The sequence below is a fragment of the Tauraco erythrolophus genome, chromosome 15 (assembly GCF_009769465.1).
Source record: "Tauraco erythrolophus isolate bTauEry1 chromosome 15, bTauEry1.pri, whole genome shotgun sequence".
In the NCBI taxonomy this organism is placed as follows: Eukaryota; Metazoa; Chordata; class Aves; order Musophagiformes; family Musophagidae; genus Tauraco; species Tauraco erythrolophus.
This window is the reverse complement of record NC_141479.1, coordinates 13,132,584-13,152,414: the sequence shown is the minus strand read 5'-3', so window position 1 is coordinate 13,152,414 and position 19,831 is coordinate 13,132,584. Positions and strand designations below refer to the sequence as shown.

The window sequence follows — 19,831 nt, the reverse complement described above, 5'->3', positions numbered from 1 at the left end:
AACCATTCCCCTGCAAACTTTAAGGAACATTTATGGTCCCTGCTTAAATTTTAAAAAGTTTGTATTATTGGTGCAATCAATTAGAGACGGAGGGGTAATCGGAGACTGCACATTAAGGCAAACCCGCAATGGGACCTCATGGCAGTATGCCAGGGAGGGTCACGCATGGGACAGATCCGTCACAGCACATGCTGTGCCATCCCCTTCTCCGGAAGCATGTGGCCGCAGGGGTCGTTACTTGAAAGGGTGCATCTTATTTCCTTTTCTCAGTCCTGGCTGCCACAGTACACATAATAAGAAACGAAAAGCCAATCCCTACATGTCATCCACCTGTCATCCCTCAGAAACTTTCTTGTTTCTGACTCCATAGGAATGCATTTCCCTGCTCAGGCATGGGAATCTCTCTCTTCTGCTACTACCTCTGGCATTTCAAATGAGATCTGCTGGAAAGGAAAACTATCACGGCCAGAAAAAGAGAGAGCATTTAGTACAGCTTGTCAAGAGCTAACATCCATGGAACATGGCCTTCACACCAGGACAGTGCCCTTATCCAGTTACTGCTCGGCCGGGTCCTGCTTCTGAAGTGTTTGTACGTGCTGCCAAAGAAGGGTATTCTTAAATATTGTGATAAATTCAGCTGCGGATTCAACAGCAATGGACTTCCAGCTGCCAAATGGAAAACTTGCATGGTACCATAGAGGAAGACTGCTCAGAGCCAGACTGTCCTATGGAGTAACGCACATCAAATGTCCCTCGAAAAGACAGCATGCAAGTGCTCGAGTGTGCAGTGTTACTTCTACCAAAATGAGAAACTTTGAACGATGCCAAAGACAAAGCAGAAGTCATTTTTTGCAAGAGGCTCTTTTATCTCAGCCTGTGTTTGACCTACAGTGCATCAGTGCATACCAGAGGGCAGACCAAACTCCACCAAATTGCTCACAAAGGAATCGTTAACTTAGCAAGGAGGCTGGAAAAGTATTAACAAGGAATCCACGAGATTTAATCCAAGGAATTAATGAGAAGTTAAAGGAAGCGAAGCCACTTAAAAATCTAAGAACACAAGGACGGATCTGCTGAGTGGAAGGGGTAGCTTTAGTTTCAGCCGAAATGTGCACTTATTTAAAAAGATTCAGTCTAGTGCTTTTGGTATTAATGGCCAAGCTTTCAAACAAGGCCTGAACTGTGAAACACGTACGGGCCACCTACTTCAAAGGAGAGTTTGCGTTTGCTGCATGGATCCTCAGGAATAATCAGGATATTACCACAGTTCCAGAGCTCCTATACAGATAACGGTACACTCGTTATGAATTTGAGCCTTCAATTTCTGATAAGTAAATCCTCATAACCCTGTATGAGGATACCAAAGGTCCCGGAGTTGCTGTTAGTAATAATCACTCAGCAACAGCGAGAGAAGTACCTTGAGGACTTTGGCAGAGCACATGGCAGGCTCTGAATTGAGCATTAATAAACAGAGAGGCAAAAACTAGGGAAATATTACTGGGAAGACACAAAATTTCTCTTTACAAACTAGATTTATATTGAGAGCAGTATGCTTCAGTGGAGATTCGACTATTTAAGTTAAAAATGCTTTCTGCAAGGATGTTTGTAAATGGATCACTTCCAGTGAAATGAATGGTAACTAAAGTGGGCAGTATTGTCCTCAGTTTTCCCAATTAATCTCTTCACTTCAGCAGTACAGGAGATCTCCACTGTACCAGAGTGACAAGAAAAAATTACATTTTTAACACTACAGTCTGCTTTTTCCAAAACTACAGCCTGTACTAGTCAGTGTTAACAAACTGGTTTGTTTTGGTTATCATGTTTTGTAATTTTATGAATAAAAGACAGACTTAGGTGATCACAGCAGAATCATATCAATGCCTTCCAGTTTCCAGTTGTAGAATGTTCATGTACACAAATAAACCAAACCAAAACAACTAAATCTTGCTCATTTTTCCACAAATATTCAGAGCCAAAGTAAGTGCATAGAAAACAAAAAACTAGCTATATCAAAAAGTTTGTATGAATCCATAAAACTGTATAAAACATAGCTTAACGCTTCAAAAGCAACTTCAAAGCCACCTTATTTGGTCATTTCCTACACAATCACAAGAAAAAGGAATGTTCCTCAGCTGATGTGCAACAATGTAGAAAAGTAAAGGCAAACAAAATTTCACAATAAATAAAATCATTTTACTGACAACAGTGCTGCACCACGGGATAACATAGATTGCCTAGTTACCAAAGAGTAATTCCGGAAACGTTCAGCACCTTCCTGCCAAAAATGTTAATTTAATCTTGCATCTAGCAACCTGTATGATGTCAACTTCTCTATCACAATTAACGGTTTGATTTTTGATGTGCATGCTGACAGCATGGACAGTCATTTATGTGTAATTCAAAGTCTGATTATTTGAATGTTAAAGTTCCCTGATTGTCTTTATATTGGAAAGCAGAAATCTAGTAAGAAAATAAATCAGCTTTGCTACATTACATAACTTCTCAATCTGATATGAAAGTCAGGTCTAAAGTTTGCTAACATTAACATATGATGCAAAAATATAGTTCTGCCTGAGAATAATTTCACAAATTATCATTTTGTAGATGGTAAAACCTGAGAATAGGGAATAAAGGAACTTTATATGTGTCTTCAACAACAAACTGAATCAATAAATGAATTCTCTGAGCGAGATCATTTGCTACATTGTAGTTGGGATTGACTGAAAGTTTCACATGAATCATTTTTTCCACAAAAAAACCCTCAGATTTTACTCTAAATCAGTATTTTCCATATGAAGATATGACTGCAGTGTATTTTGTGTGGGGGCAAGTCAAAACATTGCATTCGGGTTTGTCAAGCTGGAACATTTTGAGTTAACATAAACTTTGATCTGGCTTAGCCTCGGTGTTGCTTCCCATGGCTACTCTCCCCAGGAGCTATGCTCCGCGCTTGGACTACGCTTTCTGTAATACACAACGGAAATTGTGATCTTCACTACCGAATCCTCTCTTCAGATTAACTATGGTAGCTCAAGCGGATGACGGCTTTTATGCTAGCTTTCAAAATTTGCACATTTTTTATTTCATTAAATTATTTTTGTTGGTTTTTACAGTTGTCATCTAGTCAAAACTGTTTCATAGAAGGAAGAAGCCTGATACTTCAACTTTTGACGCTAAAGCAGCTGAAAAGAAATACAGAAAGTAATCGAACTTTCCCATAGAAGGAAAGTCCATTTGCACTTGTGTGTGTGCTCTCTCTGATTAATCTGATTCTGTTATTATTTATATAGTTTTCATATTTTATATTACTTTCTAGGCTACAGAAGAAGATGAACCACTTTATTCTACTTTTCCCATTGTTCTTGGCTCCAGCATTTGCTGACAAAGAAAGTCAGAAAACAAACCAAAACTTTTCTTCGAACAATGTCAGTCATAAACGACTGAAGAGAGCCTGGATATGGAACCAAATGTATATCCAAGAAGAGATTGATGCGCCGTTACCACACCATGTTGGCAAGGTAAATAGCAGTCTGTTAGCGATGAATCATTAGAAATGCAGACATCAAATTAGTATCTTGAAAAGTATTACTTGTTTGCAGTCTAGGCAGAATAAAAGAGGAAAAAAAGGGAATAGAAATAGGACTTAATACCAACATACTAACGTGTTAAAATCTTAAGAATGTGGACATGGAGTAAATCAAGAATAACGTCAAAGGGATTTTAATTCTTCTGAAGAATACAAATAAATTTTAGAGAATGGAGCATCCGCAGTGCAGAAACAATTGCATGGCATGCAGGTGCAGAGTTAGGAAGGAAGTCTGGCGGCTGATGTATGTCAATATTTTTCTAGCAGCTCAAGATTCTCTCACAAACTTAGGAGATCAGCTAATAAAAACATATGCATTAAAAAACGTACAGTTTACACCTCTCAGTTTGGATACAAAACAAAAGTGCTATGTTTAGGAATACTGTTATACAATCAAAAAACTTGTTTCACAAAGTGAAAGAAAATAATTTTTAAAAATAATGAGCATTGACCTGCTTGCAAACTCATTTTCTCCAGGGCAGTGCTCATAAAATCCTATGATTAACTGCATATCACCCAGACAAAGTTCTTCCAGTCTAGTCTTTCAAATTGAACTACTTTGATGCTTTTCAGATAAATGCAGTTGTACATTTTCCTCCCATGTACAACAATCAGCATCTGTCAAGGCTGTCTCAGCAAAGTGAAACAGACCTTTCTGGATCAGTACTGCTCACTGGCAGAAAGCACAAGCGAGAGAGAAAAGGGGCCATCGGGTACTCAGCTAAGGCAGGGTATCTCTGTTTCATTTCAGACGAATTCAGCAGCAGATTGAGGAGAACACTTCTATTCCTGGAGCTGTCCTAAATAAGAGTAATTCACTTTGTACTGTGCTCTGTGGTCTTTCAACAGTGGAATGCTTCTGATTACTTTTGCAATGGCTGTGTTCATTGCATTGTATTTGCAGGATTCAACACTTGATAAACCCTTTAAAAAAGGCCACAGCAGCAGCGCAGCAGAACTAAGTGACAGCTGCAGGAATATGCTGATACATTTTGATTTTATCTTTCATGACCTTGGATGCTTTCCTTTGTATGTTCGTCCTCGGTTTTAGAAAAGGCAATCTTGGAACTCTGTACCTTTTACACTGAGTAAGTAAATAAAAATAGAGAAAGAAGGCACAGACTATACTATCTTTGAGACAAGGGTAAGGTTATTTCTCATGTTACATCTCCAGAGTTGTAAACTGCTCTTTAGCAGCCCTAGAAGCCAGAAGCATGATTAAGTATGTGGAATGAGGGAAGCAAATTTTAACAACACATTTCAAAAGAGAAAACAAAAAAGAAAGAACGTTTAAGAGTAAATGACAACTACAGGATAAATCAAATCCTGAACACCAAACAGCTGCAATTTATGATAACATCAGTAACAAAAGACTAGAAATTCTTGGTCAAACCACTCAATTATTGATAAATAGCTAGCTGAAATAAGAATGCTGATATGGTGCATGGAAAATTGTGGTTTAAACCTTCTATCAGGGTCCTCAGACAGGTGAAGGTATAGAAAGAGAAGGATCACCAGACTATCTGCAGGTTAAATAATGTGCAAAACCATTTGCGATTGGATTAAATTACATTTTAAAACAGATTAATGTTCATTCCTTTAACTTCATCCCTTTTTCATGGCATATAATCTTAAATATTAAAATTTGTGGGGTGGAAATTTAATCTTGCTGTCATAGCATGAGCCTAAAGACTGATGATAAAAAAACTGCATGTGAATAAACACAAGGAAGCTGTCAGCTATAGTAGGAATTCTGCTAAATGCTAAGTAATAGAGATTAATGCTGAATAACGTCAGTAGTTGTGAATCTAGATTTGATTCCGTAATTCCGTGAAATCTAAGCAAAATCTCTGCTAAATTCAGAAAGTTACTTGCACACAAGAGTAGCTCAGACTGAACGTGGTGGTGTGTGTTATTTCAGACATAATGAGGTTAATGATTTGTATGCGTTAACTTCCTGAACAATTTCTATTTTTAGGAAATACGAAATATGATTTTAAAAAAAATACTTCTTGATATATAAGCAAGCAAGTTTCAGTCGGAACGCAAATTTCATCCTATAACCCTGCACAGCTGTAGCTGCTGTGGTGCTGTTTGTTAAGTAATACTCCAGCTGACATCCAAAATCTTTGATGGCTACTCTGGTTTCAAACTGAGTCTGAAGAAGTCCTGATTTTGTGTACCTTCTGGTAGAAACTGTGTCGCATCCAGATGCCAAAACCCACTTTTCTCTCTTTGTATTATACTTCCCTTCTAGATTGCATCGAGTATAAGGAATAAGTACGCTAAGTACATTATTGAAGGTGAATATGCCAACACCATTTTTAAAGTGGAAGAAACCAATGGTGATGTATATGCATTTGAGAGGCTAGACAGAGAAAAGAAAGCAGAGTATGAGCTGACAGCTCTCATTGTTGACAGAAGAAACAACCAGTCACTGGAACCCCCAGCTAAATTCATCATCAAGGTTCATGATATTAATGACAATGCCCCTGTGTTTGTACAAAAAGTATTCAATGGATCTGTCCCAGAAATGTCACCAGTAGGTATGTTTTTCCACCACTCATTTCCCTTCATATTTCTGGTTAAAAGGCAGAATTTATACTAAATATGCTGTTGGAAATCCTTTTCTAGGAACCTCGGTCACCAAAGTGACAGCTGTAGATGCTGACGACCCAACAGTTACAGGTCATGCCACAGTTACCTACCAAGTCATCAAAGGAGACGGATACTTCACAGTTGATGACTCTGGTAGGTCAGATACTCAAGCATCCTTACATTTTGTCCTTACCTTATATTTTGAAGAAAACACAGTTTTAAGCCTTTTTCATTCTGTACAAGGGAGATGATAATTCAAAAATACAATTTTTACCATAATTTAGAAAGACACTTCATTCACACTCACACAATGCCACTGTCTGCATCTGGAAATGAAATAATAAAGTTGGGATATCAGGTGCCGTGAACTAAATGAGAAGATAAGAGGTCTTTTTTTTTTCCCCACTGATGAAGAGACTGACTAGGAGCTAATATAAGTTCATGTTTTCAGTTTAGCATAGATACCATTCCTTTGACCAAACAGGAAAAGAGAATATGTACATTCTGAAAAAGCATTCTATAATCAATAACTTAACTCTTTGCTTTTCTAAATTTTCTTGTTCAAATTTTGCCTAGTTTTAAAAATAATTTCAGTACCTCTTGTAACCATGCTAGTTCTCTGGAGAAAATAATTCTGACAAAGAGGTGCTCAGACAAACTCTAGATGCTGTAGTGATCGAGTTTAGACATTGTCAGCCTGCTTCTAAGCAGCAAAGATCAGTTTAAAGGAATTTATTGCACAACATGTCCCACATGTAGAAAGACTTCTAACATTTCTAGCCCTAGAAAAATACCACTGTAAAAATGCTAGTTAAAGCTGAACATGTGGCATAAGACAAAATTGCTGTCAAAATTAAGAGATGTTGGACATGCTGCAAAATCTAATCATATTCAATGCTATTTTTTCAAAGGTGTGATTTCTACAACAAGGGCTGATTTAGACAGAGAGAATCAATCAACATACGAAATTATTGTTAAAGCAAAAGATGCTCCAGGATCTTCCGGGGATTCAAGCACAGCTACAGTCATTATCACTTTAACCGACATCAATGACAACTTCCCAGTATTCAAACACCGTAAGTATAGTGCAAGCGCTGTAGCATTCGGAAAACAAGGGCTGACACAACCGTAACAAATTTATGTCAGAGTTCTTCACAATTCAACTTTTCTTTACAGTGGACTAAAGAATCTTACGTACTCAGGTCTTCTGTATTTTTCAGCCCTAGCCACATTTCCTGGGTGACACACACCTGGAGAGGAAAATAAAAATCAGTATTAATTTCATCACTTTGTGCAAGATCTTGACAATTTTGATAATTAATCATACTTTTATAAAAAATACATCAAAGTGCTGTTTGTAGGGATATCTAATGCCGAATTCTCAACAAAATATTTTTCTGTACGTCTATAGACAAAGGACAATTTTTAACTAAGTTCTAGCTTCCATGGACACACTCTTTATGTCTTTTTTGTTGTTTTGTGTTTTTTTTTAAACAGCATCGTTTACCTTTACCGTTCCTGAAAACATTTCAGTAGGAGGAGAAGTTGGCAGAGTCAAAGTAGAAGATGTTGATGAACCACAACACAGAAATACAAAATACAGTTTTGTCAGAGGAGATTACAGAGACACCTTTGAAATTGTAGCAAATCCATTCACAAATGAAGGAATTATTAGGCCAAAGAAGGTACTTTTCCTAGTAACAAAGATGATTATTTCGTTTTCCCATGTGTCACAAGAGTGTTTGATTCAGTTTGGGACTAGCAGCAGGAAAAAATGGAAATGCATGGAAGCCAGCATGAAATACATTCATCCTGAAAACTCTGTTCTGTAAGTGCTGTGAGAAGAGCTGGTGATTTACTAGCCCATTTCAACTGCCAGTCCCAGAAAGATTTAGAATTACTGCAGAGTGCAACAGGGACTATTTCAGACATTCAGGTTACACACTTCGGGCTCCTCTGAAACCTCAGAAATCACTACAGTGATTTTAAGAGTTAAACCAACTGATCAAGTAAAAAAATCTTTCCCTTCTGCAGGCCAAGTGAAACCAAAGTAGAAAATGTGAACAAGTCCACCTAACCAATCTTCTAAAAGTGCTCTTTACAGTTTGGCACTTGCACAGATCTGAGCCACAGCTCCCTTACTTTCCCCTCAGGGTGTTTTCAGAGCTTCCCCACTAATTCCTTATAACTCTTTAAGAGGGCCAAGACTCTCCAAAGTCTTTACTCTTTATTATGGTTTGCTCTTTGTTTTTTAATTCTCAGACCTACTTGACTTCTACCAAGGGAAATTCCTGCGTTATGCAGAGCACTGCCAAGCTAGAAGTTCATTGATTTCATTGACTTACAGTTAAAAAAAAAAAAAAAAAAAAAGAGGAGAGAGGACTATAAATCACCTCCTGTAATCCGCAAACTGACAGGCATGTGTTTTTCACTTCCAAATGTCTCTCTGTAACTGTTAAGACTAAAAATGTCATTAAGAAGAAGAGAAAACTTTGAGGTAAAAAAGTACCAAGTATTCCAAGAATGACAGTAAAGTCTTTGGCTGTGGTCACACTAGGTGCAAGCAGCTTTCCTTCACCAAATGCGGCCCTTCCCTGGTCTTTCCAGGACCTGAGGAATGCATTGCTTGCAGCTTCTGCCCAGAAGAGGAGCAGTAAGAGACCCCACACATAGACACACCGAGTGATTTGGAATCATTTCATCTTTTAACATGCAGTGGGCAAAGTTCACTCCGCTGTTTTGTAACATGGCTTTGGCCATGCACGTCATAATTTTAAATCTGCAGCCATATGAGATAAGATTTCAACTGCTAGATAAGCACTATCACTTCCATTTGCTACGTCTACCCAAAGAGAAAAATAAGAGTCACCACAATTAACTACTGTGTATTTCACGGTGCTTTTATAATCTCAGGCAATTGTGCAAAGAGACCCAAACATTTGAAATGAGTGATAGCTTGGGCATTTCTTACTGCCCTAACTCCTGGCCTTCCTTCCATTGTGTGATTCCTTTTATAATCTCAGTCAATTGGAAAAACAAGGAAGCGGATGTTGTTTATCACTAAACGCCCCAGTTATCAGTCAGTGCAGCTATGAAGTCTGCCTTGAATGACTTCAGAACAGAAGAAGAGGAGAATCTGGTCCCCAACCTTTGAGAAAAAGGAGCTAAACAAGTTTTGGTAGCTACAGAATTATAAAATTATTTAAACCAAGAATGCTTGCTGAACTTAGAATACTGAACGAATTTGATCAAAACCAGAAGTTGCTCAAGCCACTGCATGGAAGAGAAGTTCAGTTTGGAAATGCTCTCCCAAGAGTTTAGCTAAGATACAATTTGGTAATATTTCCAAATGTGAATTAGAGCACAGAGCTCAAATTACATAGGTAGATAAAGTAAAGTTTACTTAAGACTTCTCCAAAGGAAGAATATCTGTGTTTGTCTTTTTTCTAGCCCTTGGACTTCGAAAAAGTAGCAGAATATAGGTTTGACATTGAAGCAACAGATCCCACAGTTGATCTTCGCTATTTTAAAGCCGGTGGCTCTCGGAGCATTTCAACAGTCACCATTCAAGTCACTGACGTTGATGAGCCTCCTGTCTTCACTAAACTACCATACGAATTTAAAGTTAGAGAAAATGATCCAGAAATAAGAACACTTGGTTCAGTTTGGGCACATGACCCTGACGCAGCTAAACGGAAAATCAGGTAACATCACACCAGCTTTAGTAATTCTATTTTAAAGTGGAGAATTCATTAATGATTCCAAGAATTTACCAAAGTAGTATTTTTCAGAATAGGCATGCCAAAAAAAAAAAATCCAATCTGATTTTTCCAGCACTGCAACTATGCATATATACGGCAACCAACAAATATGAACATAAGTTACATTTACCCATGATATTACCACGTAAACTTACTGATAAGACATCTGCATATTTACAGGAAAATTCATAATCCTGGATATCTTTACATGGTTATAATTTTACTATATGTTACATTTTTTATTTTAATAACTCTCTCAAGTTAGAAAAGAAAATAGACTTCTGAAACAGCAAAAGACAATAATCTGGAAACTTTTCCAATGGATGTATTTTGCTCTCACAGCTTGCATAGTTTTAGGGAAATATTCTGAGACTGCCTGGTCAATATATTAATGTAATTTATCACACAAGAACTCTCTGACCTTCCACTATGAAGAACTGAAGTGAAACACAGTGTTATCACCCTTGCATTGACATATCTCTTTTTAAACAAAATATAGATTTATTCGACGAAGAGCTAGTCCTAATGGAGACTATATTAGAGTATCTGATACTGGAATCATTCAACTTCCCAAGCCCCTGGACAGAGAATTCAGTTCCTCATACAACATCACTGTAGCAGCTCAGGAAATCCTTGAGGATGGTAAGTGCTTCCACTTCCTTATTTGAAAGAAATCAGCGTACAACTTTACAGCAGGACTGTAGCTTATCAAAAAGGAAAGCTGCAACCTGAGAGCCTGTTTCCACTAAGCTACGAATGAAAGGGATGCTTGCAGGGTTTGCACAATAATCTTCCAAATCCAATGAGTACCCACGAATAGGTCAAACACAGTTCAAAGATTTGGCCCCTAGCTATTATGAAAACGCATTCAGTTTGTTACAAGAAATAAAAAGGGCATGAGGAGAGGAAGCAGCTTGGGAGACAGGGATAAGCCAGTGGTTAGAGCAGGAACATCCCAGTCAGCTCCACTCACACAGTTTCAAAACCCCTCCCACGCTGCCGCCCAGGCAGCATCGCGGCACAGGCGTCCCCACGTAGCTTCACTCGGGTTCGGAAGCACAAGTCAGTCTGGGGGAGGCTGGCCTTTTCTGGAGGCTGAAAGATATTTAATAGTACAGACATGGCCTGTTCTGTGGCTGCAGCCTTAGTGCCAGAGAGCAATGCTGGATCCCATAGCCACCCAGTGTGAAGAATCAGGAAAACATAATCAATTGTCGTTTTCTTCCTTATAGATCCTTGATGATTTAGGCCAGTAGGAGAGCTTTTAGGAAAATACCTGAATCTGTCAAAGGAAAACTTTAAATTAATGATGGAGCTAGAAACTCTCTATATTCATCACTCAGGAGGCACAGAGGTGGACACAAGCAGAGAAAAGGAGGGGCTACACAGTACCGATACTCCAGACATCTCAGAGACCTGTAATGTTGTTGTTATTGTCATTTCAGGCCATCTTTCTGACAGAGAATCTCATGCCCAAGTTCACGTGATTGTTACTGATGAAAACGATAATGCTCCAGAACTTGTTTATCCTGAGGAACCCAGAGTGTGTGAAAATGCTGCACCAGGAAAGGTGAGGCAGGAGGGAGAGTTTTTCCTTTAAACTTGAATCATCTACTCGCAAGCTCAAGACGTCTTTTAATAAAAGTTAGTCTCAGTTTTCATACCCAAGCACCTGATTTCCAAAACAGCAGTGGTCAGAAATCTCTCTCCAGGACTTCACACTCTTGGAATATTGACTTTTATCTGCTTACACGCATGGGTTGTAGAGTTCCTCTCCCTCCAGGCTTTTAAGTCTGTACGTGCATCAACAATTGAACCGTGAAGTACAGTCAAGCCTTGCAGAGCAAAAATTAGCAATTCAGTTTTATCACACAAACGTTCAAACATGATACTGAGCACGAAACCATTTCAAAACACTATGAGAAACATTGCTGCATATAACATTACTGCAGTATTCATCAGAGTGCAAGTATCTGCACACACAAATAGCATTAGTATTTGTGGGTATAGATGTTTGGCCTCAGACACCAAGCTGAGAGTGTTGATCTGCTTGAGGGAAGGAAGACTCTACAGAGGGATCTGGACAGGCTGGATCGATGGGCTGAGGCCAATTGTATGAGGTTCAACAAGGCTGAGTGTCAGGTCCTGTGCTTGGGTCACAACAACCCCATGTAATGCTACAGGCTTGGGGAAGAGTGGCTGGGAAGCTGACCGGTGGAAAAAGACCTGGGGATATTGGTCGACAGCCGCCTGGATAGGAGCCAGCAGTGTGCCCAGGTGGCCAAGAAGGCCAATAGCATCCTGGCTTGTACCAGAAACACTGTGGCCAGCAGGACTAGAGAAGCAATTGTCCTCCTGTACTTGGCACTGGTGAGGCCACACCTCAAATACTGTGTTCAGTTTTGGGCCCCTCTCTAAGAGACAGACATTGAGATGCCAAAGAAGGGCAAAGAAGCTGGGGAAGGGTCTGGAGCACAAGTCTTAGGAGCAGCAGCTGAGAGAACTGGGGTTGTTTAGCCTGGAGAAAAGGAGGCTAAGGGGAGACTTTATCACGCTCTACAGCTACCTGAAAGGTGGTTGTAGTGAGGTGGTATTAGTCTCTTCTCCCAAGTAACAAGCACTAGGACAAGTGAAAAAGGCCTCAGGTTGCGCCAGGGGAGGTTTAGATTGGATATGAGGAAAAATTTCTTCACTGAAAGGTTGTCAAGCATTGGAACAGGCTGCCCAGGGAAGTGGCTGAGTCACCATCCCTGGAGGTATTTAAAAGATGTGTAAATGTGGTGCTTAGGGACATGGTTTAGTGGTGGACTTGGTGGTGCTAGGCTAATGGTTGGACTCTATGATCTTCAAGGTCTCTTCCAACCTAAACAATTCTATGATTCTAGGATTTGGCCCATACATGTAATGTTTGTTTAATTAGGAGACTGTCACACACTAGACTCCCTGATGGAATCTGTTAGAACACACAAAGTATTATTTCACCTTTAATTTAATTTTTAAAATATCCTTGGGACATTTTTTATATTTTATACATCTAATCTACCCCAGATTGAGGTTTTCAAAAACAAGCATGTCATTCAGGAGTGGCAGTCTCAATGACATTCACTGAATGAGTCATACATCTAAGCAAGTTGAACACTTTAGAAGACAGTCATCTCGGGTATTTAAATGAGCCGTATGTCTTTGAGTATAAGATTTTTTTATGCTTTAATTACACAAGATTTCCTCTTTTTTTTCCCACCTGTGAATGAAAGGGCAAGACTGCTCTTTTTGAAGACGTACAAGGAAATTACTTGCCTTGAAAGAACTTGAAGAGGAGAATCACAAGATATCTTTGTCCTACGCTTTACTGAAGGGTTATATGGGATACACAGCCCAGCTCTAACTTAAATACTGTAGGCGGTTTTATCACTGGAGGCAATGTATACTGAAAATTATGACCTCTTCCATCTTCATAGGTAATCATCAGGATTTCAGCTACTGACAAGGATGAAGTATCACCTAGAGGTTTCTTCAAATACTCCCTGGCCACAGAAGATAGCAACTTCTCCTTGGTTGAGAACTATGGTAGCGTATCCATGCAACCCATTTTCTCAGCTAGTCAAAAGTGAGACACTAGGACATGGTGGAGAAAAGCTGTAGCAATGACCTACAATTGGTCTAGCTGAGCTAAGTAACTATTTATTTTTACAGGCTTAACTTACCAAAAAAAAATGTTGTTTGTTGCCACCCAAGTTTCACTTGGTTCCCTAAAGGCTGGCTCTGTCTAAGGGGAAGATGTACCAACTGACTGATAATCTATAAGGAAAATCTGGTAGAGATTATCACTTAATTAGATGTCGTTACTTCTTCCAGATAACACAGCTAATATCACTGTCAAATATGGGCAGTTTAATCGTGAACTTGCCAAAATCCACTACCTGCCTGTCATCATCTCAGACAACGGTGATCCTGAGCTCAGCAGCACAAATACACTTGTCATCAGTGTCTGCAAGTGTAATGAAAAAGGCAACTTCACTTTTTGTGAGGAAAGAGCTAAACAAGTTGGAGTTAGTATACAAGCACTGGTGGCAATTTTTATCTGTATCTTCACAATCATTGGTAAGTATTTGCCTTTTGTAATGTTCTCTGACTTAAAACGTGGAGATTGTTTTGTTTTTTCTTAACCAAGATCTACAAAAGCTTTGTGGCTATAAAATGGCCACGAAGGCAGAAATACTGTAACTATTTGATTCATCTCATTTGCTCTTTGTATTCGGCCTGTTAGCATCATTTCAGCTACAAAGCTGTCCATTCTATTGGAAAGGCTGAGCCACTGGAAAGGTTACTGCACGTATGCATAATAGACTTGATTTACTGTTATTAGGCTCACATGCAGCTATAAAACAGGAAATTTATGCTGGGGCAATAACAATAGGATTCCTGTTTCCAAAGGCTGAACTAGTCTGGAAACCCTTTGAACAGTACAGTGAACATATATTCATAAATAAATCTGTAATGAATCAGCAGACCAGTACCTATTTGCTATATTTGGAATCTATCAGAGAAGGGGCAACATTTTTTCTTGCTTGAGAAGAGGCCTCCTTTGTAATTACCACATAAGTAGTATTTGATGCCTGGCATTAAAAGATTTACCACTTCGAAGCAGTAGTTGATTCAACGAACTTGTGACACTATACATTTGTACTTGTGATTCCAGCTGAAGAGTCAGTTGTACAATTCCTGTACAGACTGAACAGCTTTGAGAACATACGAATTCTACAGTTAAACAGTGTTTTAAACATTTTTTTTTTAATAAACGTGTCAAAAAAAAATTTACTCCAGAAAAAAAAAACAAACACACACATTGTTGACTGTGTTACATACCTTAAATGCAATTTGGTTTATTTCCTTACTTCTCTATTTACACATGCTCATCTAAGTTTTCTTTGCAGTAATCACATTGCTCATTCTTCTAAGAAAAAGACACAAGAAGGATTTGAGCGGTCTTGGGAGGAATGTGGCAGAGATTCATGAGCAGCTTGTCACTTACGATGAAGAAGGTGGTGGTGAAATGGATACCACAAGCTATGACGTATCTGTACTCAACTCTGTCCGCAAAAATGGTGTAAAACTGGAAGCAGTTCCCTCTCCATATGCACAAGTTCAAAAGCCTCCTGGAAATATAACTTCTGGTGCTGGAGAAATGGAAATGATGATTGAGGTTAAGAAGGATGAAGCTGACAATGACAGGGATTTGCTGCCATATGACACACTTCACATTTATGGCTATGAAGGTGCCGAGTCCATTGCGGAATCTCTCAGTTCTTTGGAATCAGGCTCCTCAGACTCAGATATTGATTACGACTTTCTAAATGACTGGGGACCCAGGTTTAAAATGTTAGCTGAGCTGTATGGATCAGAAGCAAATGAAGATTTTGTGTATTAAGTTCGAATTAGCCATTAATTTTCTCCCTCCTGCTACAGATAGACATCAAGAGCCTGCCAATGGCCAAAGAAGAACTCATAGCTCTCCACCCAAGCCATACTAGGATTTCGAATAGACATGAAAAAAACACTTGTCAGCAGTAGGGTCAAAAAGAAACACACAGATCATGTATATTGACTTCCTCCAGCACTGCTATCCTTGCTAACATTCAGCTCTTTACCCAAAATTGCTGCTCGAGGACCTGCTCAAGTCTTCTAGGACACAACTTCTCTCCCTAACCAGATAGATGTGTCTCCTTAAAAAGTGGTTTTGTCCCCAGTTTCTCCTTCACTCATCTCCTGCTATTTTCATCAACATGCATTCAAGGTCACCATCCGCTGGAACAGAGAGGTTCAGTGGCGTTGGGAAGGAATGTTTTGAATAACCTCCTGTGTCTCCAGCCGGCTGGTTTGCCTGGCCTCTGGTAACATCTTTATTGATATTCCACGCTTATGCTTACCCAGCAGAGGAGAGGAGGAACATATGGTCTATCACTTAATATTAGAAATTATTTCATCACTTTCGAAGAGAGGCATGATTTTTCCTTCTTTCCAATCTATTAATTATTCTTGCTTTATAGTCTCCTACTACATATATGAGTTACTAAAGATAAAATTAGACAGGATTTTTAGATGCACAATCTGGTTTCATCTGTCATTTTTAACAGGCTGATGATGATTTCAGACACCTTTCTGGCATGCTACAATCACTCTAGCTAGCAGCAAAATTGTTTTTTCTTTCTGTAAATAAGATCTCAGTGTTACTCAATGGAACATATCCTGCAGGGCAGGAAATGTATAGATCAGAGGAATGTTAGGACTCCAATATTGTAAATCTCTCTAGATGGCAACACAGGTCTCTCCAGATTTCTAAAGAGGTTGAATAGTTTTTTTACTCAACATTACTAAAGCAATTGTATTTTTTCAGGGACAAACAAATGAAGGGCCTCATTACTGTGAAACTGTTTTGATTTTTTTCTGAGCAGGTACTGTAAAACGGGTATTTTCCATCCAGGAAAATATTGTAGACTTCCAAACCAGAACTCTACACACCCACACAATTGTGTGCATAACAGAACTGCAAATATAAGTCAGGTTTTGGAGCTGCAAGTACTACGTCCCTGGCAAGCGTGCGTTTAGTTTCTTGTCTGATGAAGAGCCACAGAATGAACAGAACGAAACTTCCCATGTGGGAAGTTATCCAGCCAAATACAGTTTGTAAAAGCGTGTCTTTTGGGACAATGGCCTGTCTCTGGCTTCTGGCAATGCAGATTCCCGTTGCCTTCAACAGGAACAGAGCCCTGCCACACAGATACTCAATTCTTCAGACTCTGTGCTGGAGCTGTATGTATTAGTTTAGTTGATTTGATTATTTAAATTTGATAGCTAACCAAATAACACTAAATCTCTTTTTTTTTTTTCCTACACCCGTAGTGTGGAACCTCACAAATTTGCTTTTCACTTATTCATGTCATCACTAATTCACACACCCTTCCTTGAATATGCTTTTTTGGCAGGAAATAGCAATGCACTATAATATGGTCTCACATTAGTCCTCACTCTGTAAAAAGTTGTTCAATACAATACTTAGCTGGACACTAATGCCTACTATCATTAACAATACAATCACTCAAATTTTCAAATATGAACTAAAGGAAAACTAAGTAGAATTCTGTCCATCAGTCAAATCAGCTTTGGATCACATCCTTTATAAAAGAAGTGCGTTTTGGGGTAACAGTCTTGGGTTTATTTTTAATGTGTTTATTCTCTTCTGTTTTGCTTAACACAGTCAAGAGTGCATGCTACTGAGGTTCCACATAGTATATTATAAAGAATGCTAACTAATAATACTTACAGTTTAAAGTTTTCATCAGTAACTAAGGTATTGGCTATCAACAGGTAAAGTTAGTTATGAAATTATTTAGTGCAGTAAGTAAAGTACTTTGGTAAGCATCATCCAGACAGTATTACCTGTAATCGCTATTTTTAAACCTCTTTTTTAAAGGTATTTTAAGGAACACTGTATCAATTTCCACTGTATAAAGATGTTTGCACTGGATGGTTTCTTTTTATATTCCTGTACTGTTTGTTGTTTTGGGTTTTTTTACTACATAAAAGACAATCTCAAGCTTGGATTTTCTGTGCATTAATGAGTTTCACACAGAAGACAGTAACAGGCTTTGTACCACTGTGAACTCAACCATAAAATCATTGGTGCCCAGGCACTAAGTGAACTCAGACTAGACACAAATTCACCAAAGGACTTTTTGTAAAAGTTTTCTCTCACTCTTTGGAAAGCTGTCAGTAAAGCTCCTGGGGTAAGGAAGAGAAAAGCTCCAGTAGTCCAGTCTGTTTACAGCAGCTGGTAAGGTTGAACCCTCTGACTTTGGAGGACTCGTGTCTGCCAGTGCTACAGGATGCATTCAATTTCCGAGCAGATGTTTGGTATTTTAGCAGCCAGGCATCACGGTGATTTTGAACCACCATGTTTACTGAGATCCTGCCCTTTTTTCCTACTGGAAAAGTACCCCTTTCAAAGGGTAAAGGACACACTGCAGAACAGAAAGTACTAACACCCAGGGTCAGCACGTATCACCCACCCATGGGGGAACTACATATATACCCACTACCTGAGTGGTCTATCAGTGTTACCTCAGTGGGAAGAAAGGCTGAGACCCCCAGCACCAGCACCCCCGCCCCTGGCCTGCTATCTTCTTCTTCTCTGATCTGCTGCTACAGACCTACGCAAGCAGGATTACTCTGTAGTACACAAAAAGCCCCAGCTTTCTCCCAGTCCAGGATTTCGATAGGACATGACGGAAGAGTACACATCTGGGACAGACAAAAAAGAAAAGACCCCTAAATTTGCACTTTAGATAGCACAGTTTCATACTGTTTCTTTTTGCTACTAACAATGACTACCTCAATATATTCCCAAGATTATTCTAGCACTTCAAAAAAAAACCACATCAATTTTTCCCAGATATGGCACTTATAATTTACAAAGCCTGGAATAAAGCAAAAAAGTTCAATTCCTTCACTGCTAATTGCCACGAGCAAACTTCAGATCAAACACACTTTAGCAAGAGTTGTATTAAAAACACAATAGATGTGCTAATTATGTTATAATGAAATGCATTTTTCCATAGAAAGAATTTTATTAAACAGCTACTTGCAACTTGTAGCAGAGATTCTCATAAAGGTTTTCATTATTCATTTAATTAATATGCATTTTACTCTCTCATCCCTAAAAATATATCATAAATTATTATTTTATTACATTGACGCAGAAGTTCATGCCATTTAATAAAGGTTTTTTACTCCCACCCCATTAGAAATTTTAATGAAATAACGACTTGTGATCAGAATCCTTGATACATATCAAAGCAGCAATGAAAAACTGTTTGAATATTAATACTTGGCACAGTACTGCACTTCCCAGATAGGTCAGGTGAGCTAAGGTCCCGTTATCAAAATGAATTTCCACTGTTCAGAGAAAGAAGGAACAACTGTATCGTGTATTATCCGATTACAGTCCAGTACTACTGATACATTGTCAGGAAGAATATAACAGCAAATCCAGTGAAAACAGAAGGATTAGTTATAAAAGGGGGAAAAAAAAAAAAATCCTGAGTTCTTGTTCTTCAGTTAGTGAGTTCTTCCCTTTCCTCCTTTCAGCAACAAAGCCTTACAACAGCACTACAAGGGACAAGCAGACCTGGCAATCAGACCTGCTCAAGCACAGGTGTTGTCATCCAGCCAGGACTCTGTAGCGAGCAAGTCACGTAAAGCCACACTGGTTTTTTGGAGCTTACAGTTCGGTGTACAGATCCACCTAGATACATTTATTTTAAATGTTTTCACTCCTATGCATATGTCACATGCAGGAGAAATGCTCGTGGTGGTAGTAAACAGATATATCATCCTGTTTGGCTAGAAATAATAGTTACACTTATTTCCATTACATTTCAGGTGGGGCTAGGACAGAAAAAAGGAATAATCACCATCTTTCCTAAGCTATTCTCCCTTCCTACTCATTTTTTTAATAAATGTTTCAAGTGTGAGGGAGTAAGAAAAAAAACTCTTGTGATTTTAACTATACATTCTTCCTGGAATGAAAAAAATAATCAAGGTGGTACCTTTCCCATTTAAGAAGCCATCACAATTTTACTGCAGCACAAGTTATCAAGTCTTACCAGGAACTGAATAAGAGTCTGATCAGATCAAAGTAGATGATTCAGTGTAAATCTAGTCCATAGAAAAAGCATGACAGAAAACAAAACAGCAAGTATTTCCTTTTTCTGATGCAGACTAAAAGAACAAGAAAACAAAACCCGCAAAACTCTTTCATGAGCAATAAAAAAACATAGATATTTTCCCACCTTTCTCAGCTTCCTGACTTTGTTCCTGCCTGACCTGA

The 19,831-nt window shown here is 38.7% G+C and overlaps 1 protein-coding gene across 2 annotated transcripts; it reads left to right on the top strand.

The window, feature by feature from the left end:
• The first annotated feature begins 3,320 nt into the window (after nucleotides 1–3,320).
• Nucleotides 3,321–15,373, top strand: CDH5 (cadherin 5). 2 transcript variants are annotated; one of them, XM_086620950.1, is made up of 11 exons: nucleotides 3,321–3,518; nucleotides 5,844–6,132; nucleotides 6,221–6,337; nucleotides 7,096–7,260; nucleotides 7,682–7,869; nucleotides 9,635–9,888; nucleotides 10,445–10,587; nucleotides 11,391–11,515; nucleotides 13,404–13,512; nucleotides 13,801–14,046; nucleotides 14,880–15,373. In XM_086620950.1, exons 1-11 carry the CDS (start codon nucleotides 3,330–3,332, stop codon nucleotides 15,371–15,373), a joined length of 2,319 nt encoding a protein of 772 aa, XP_086477076.1. In that variant the 5' UTR covers nucleotides 3,321–3,329. The 2 variants fall into 2 exon arrangements, with proteins under 2 accessions (XP_086477076.1, XP_086477074.1); XM_086620948.1 differs by having other exon boundaries at nucleotides 3,330–3,518; nucleotides 14,868–15,373.
• The last annotated feature ends 4,458 nt before the right edge of the window (nucleotides 15,374–19,831 follow it).

What these genes read in the sequence shown, in the direction of transcription:
- CDH5 (XM_086620948.1), top strand. Translation starts at nt 3,330, where the DNA reads ATGAACCACTTTATTCTACTTTTCCCATTGTTCTTGGCTCCAGCATTT. An exon ending in GCAGCTAAACGGAAAATCAG is followed by an intron (nt 9,889 to 10,444) that starts GTAACATCACAC and finishes AACAAAATATAG; the next exon opens with ATTTATTCGACGAAGAGCTA. An exon ending in CTCCTTGGTTGAGAACTATG is followed by an intron (nt 13,513 to 13,800) that starts GTAGCGTATCCA and finishes TACTTCTTCCAG; the next exon opens with ATAACACAGCTAATATCACT.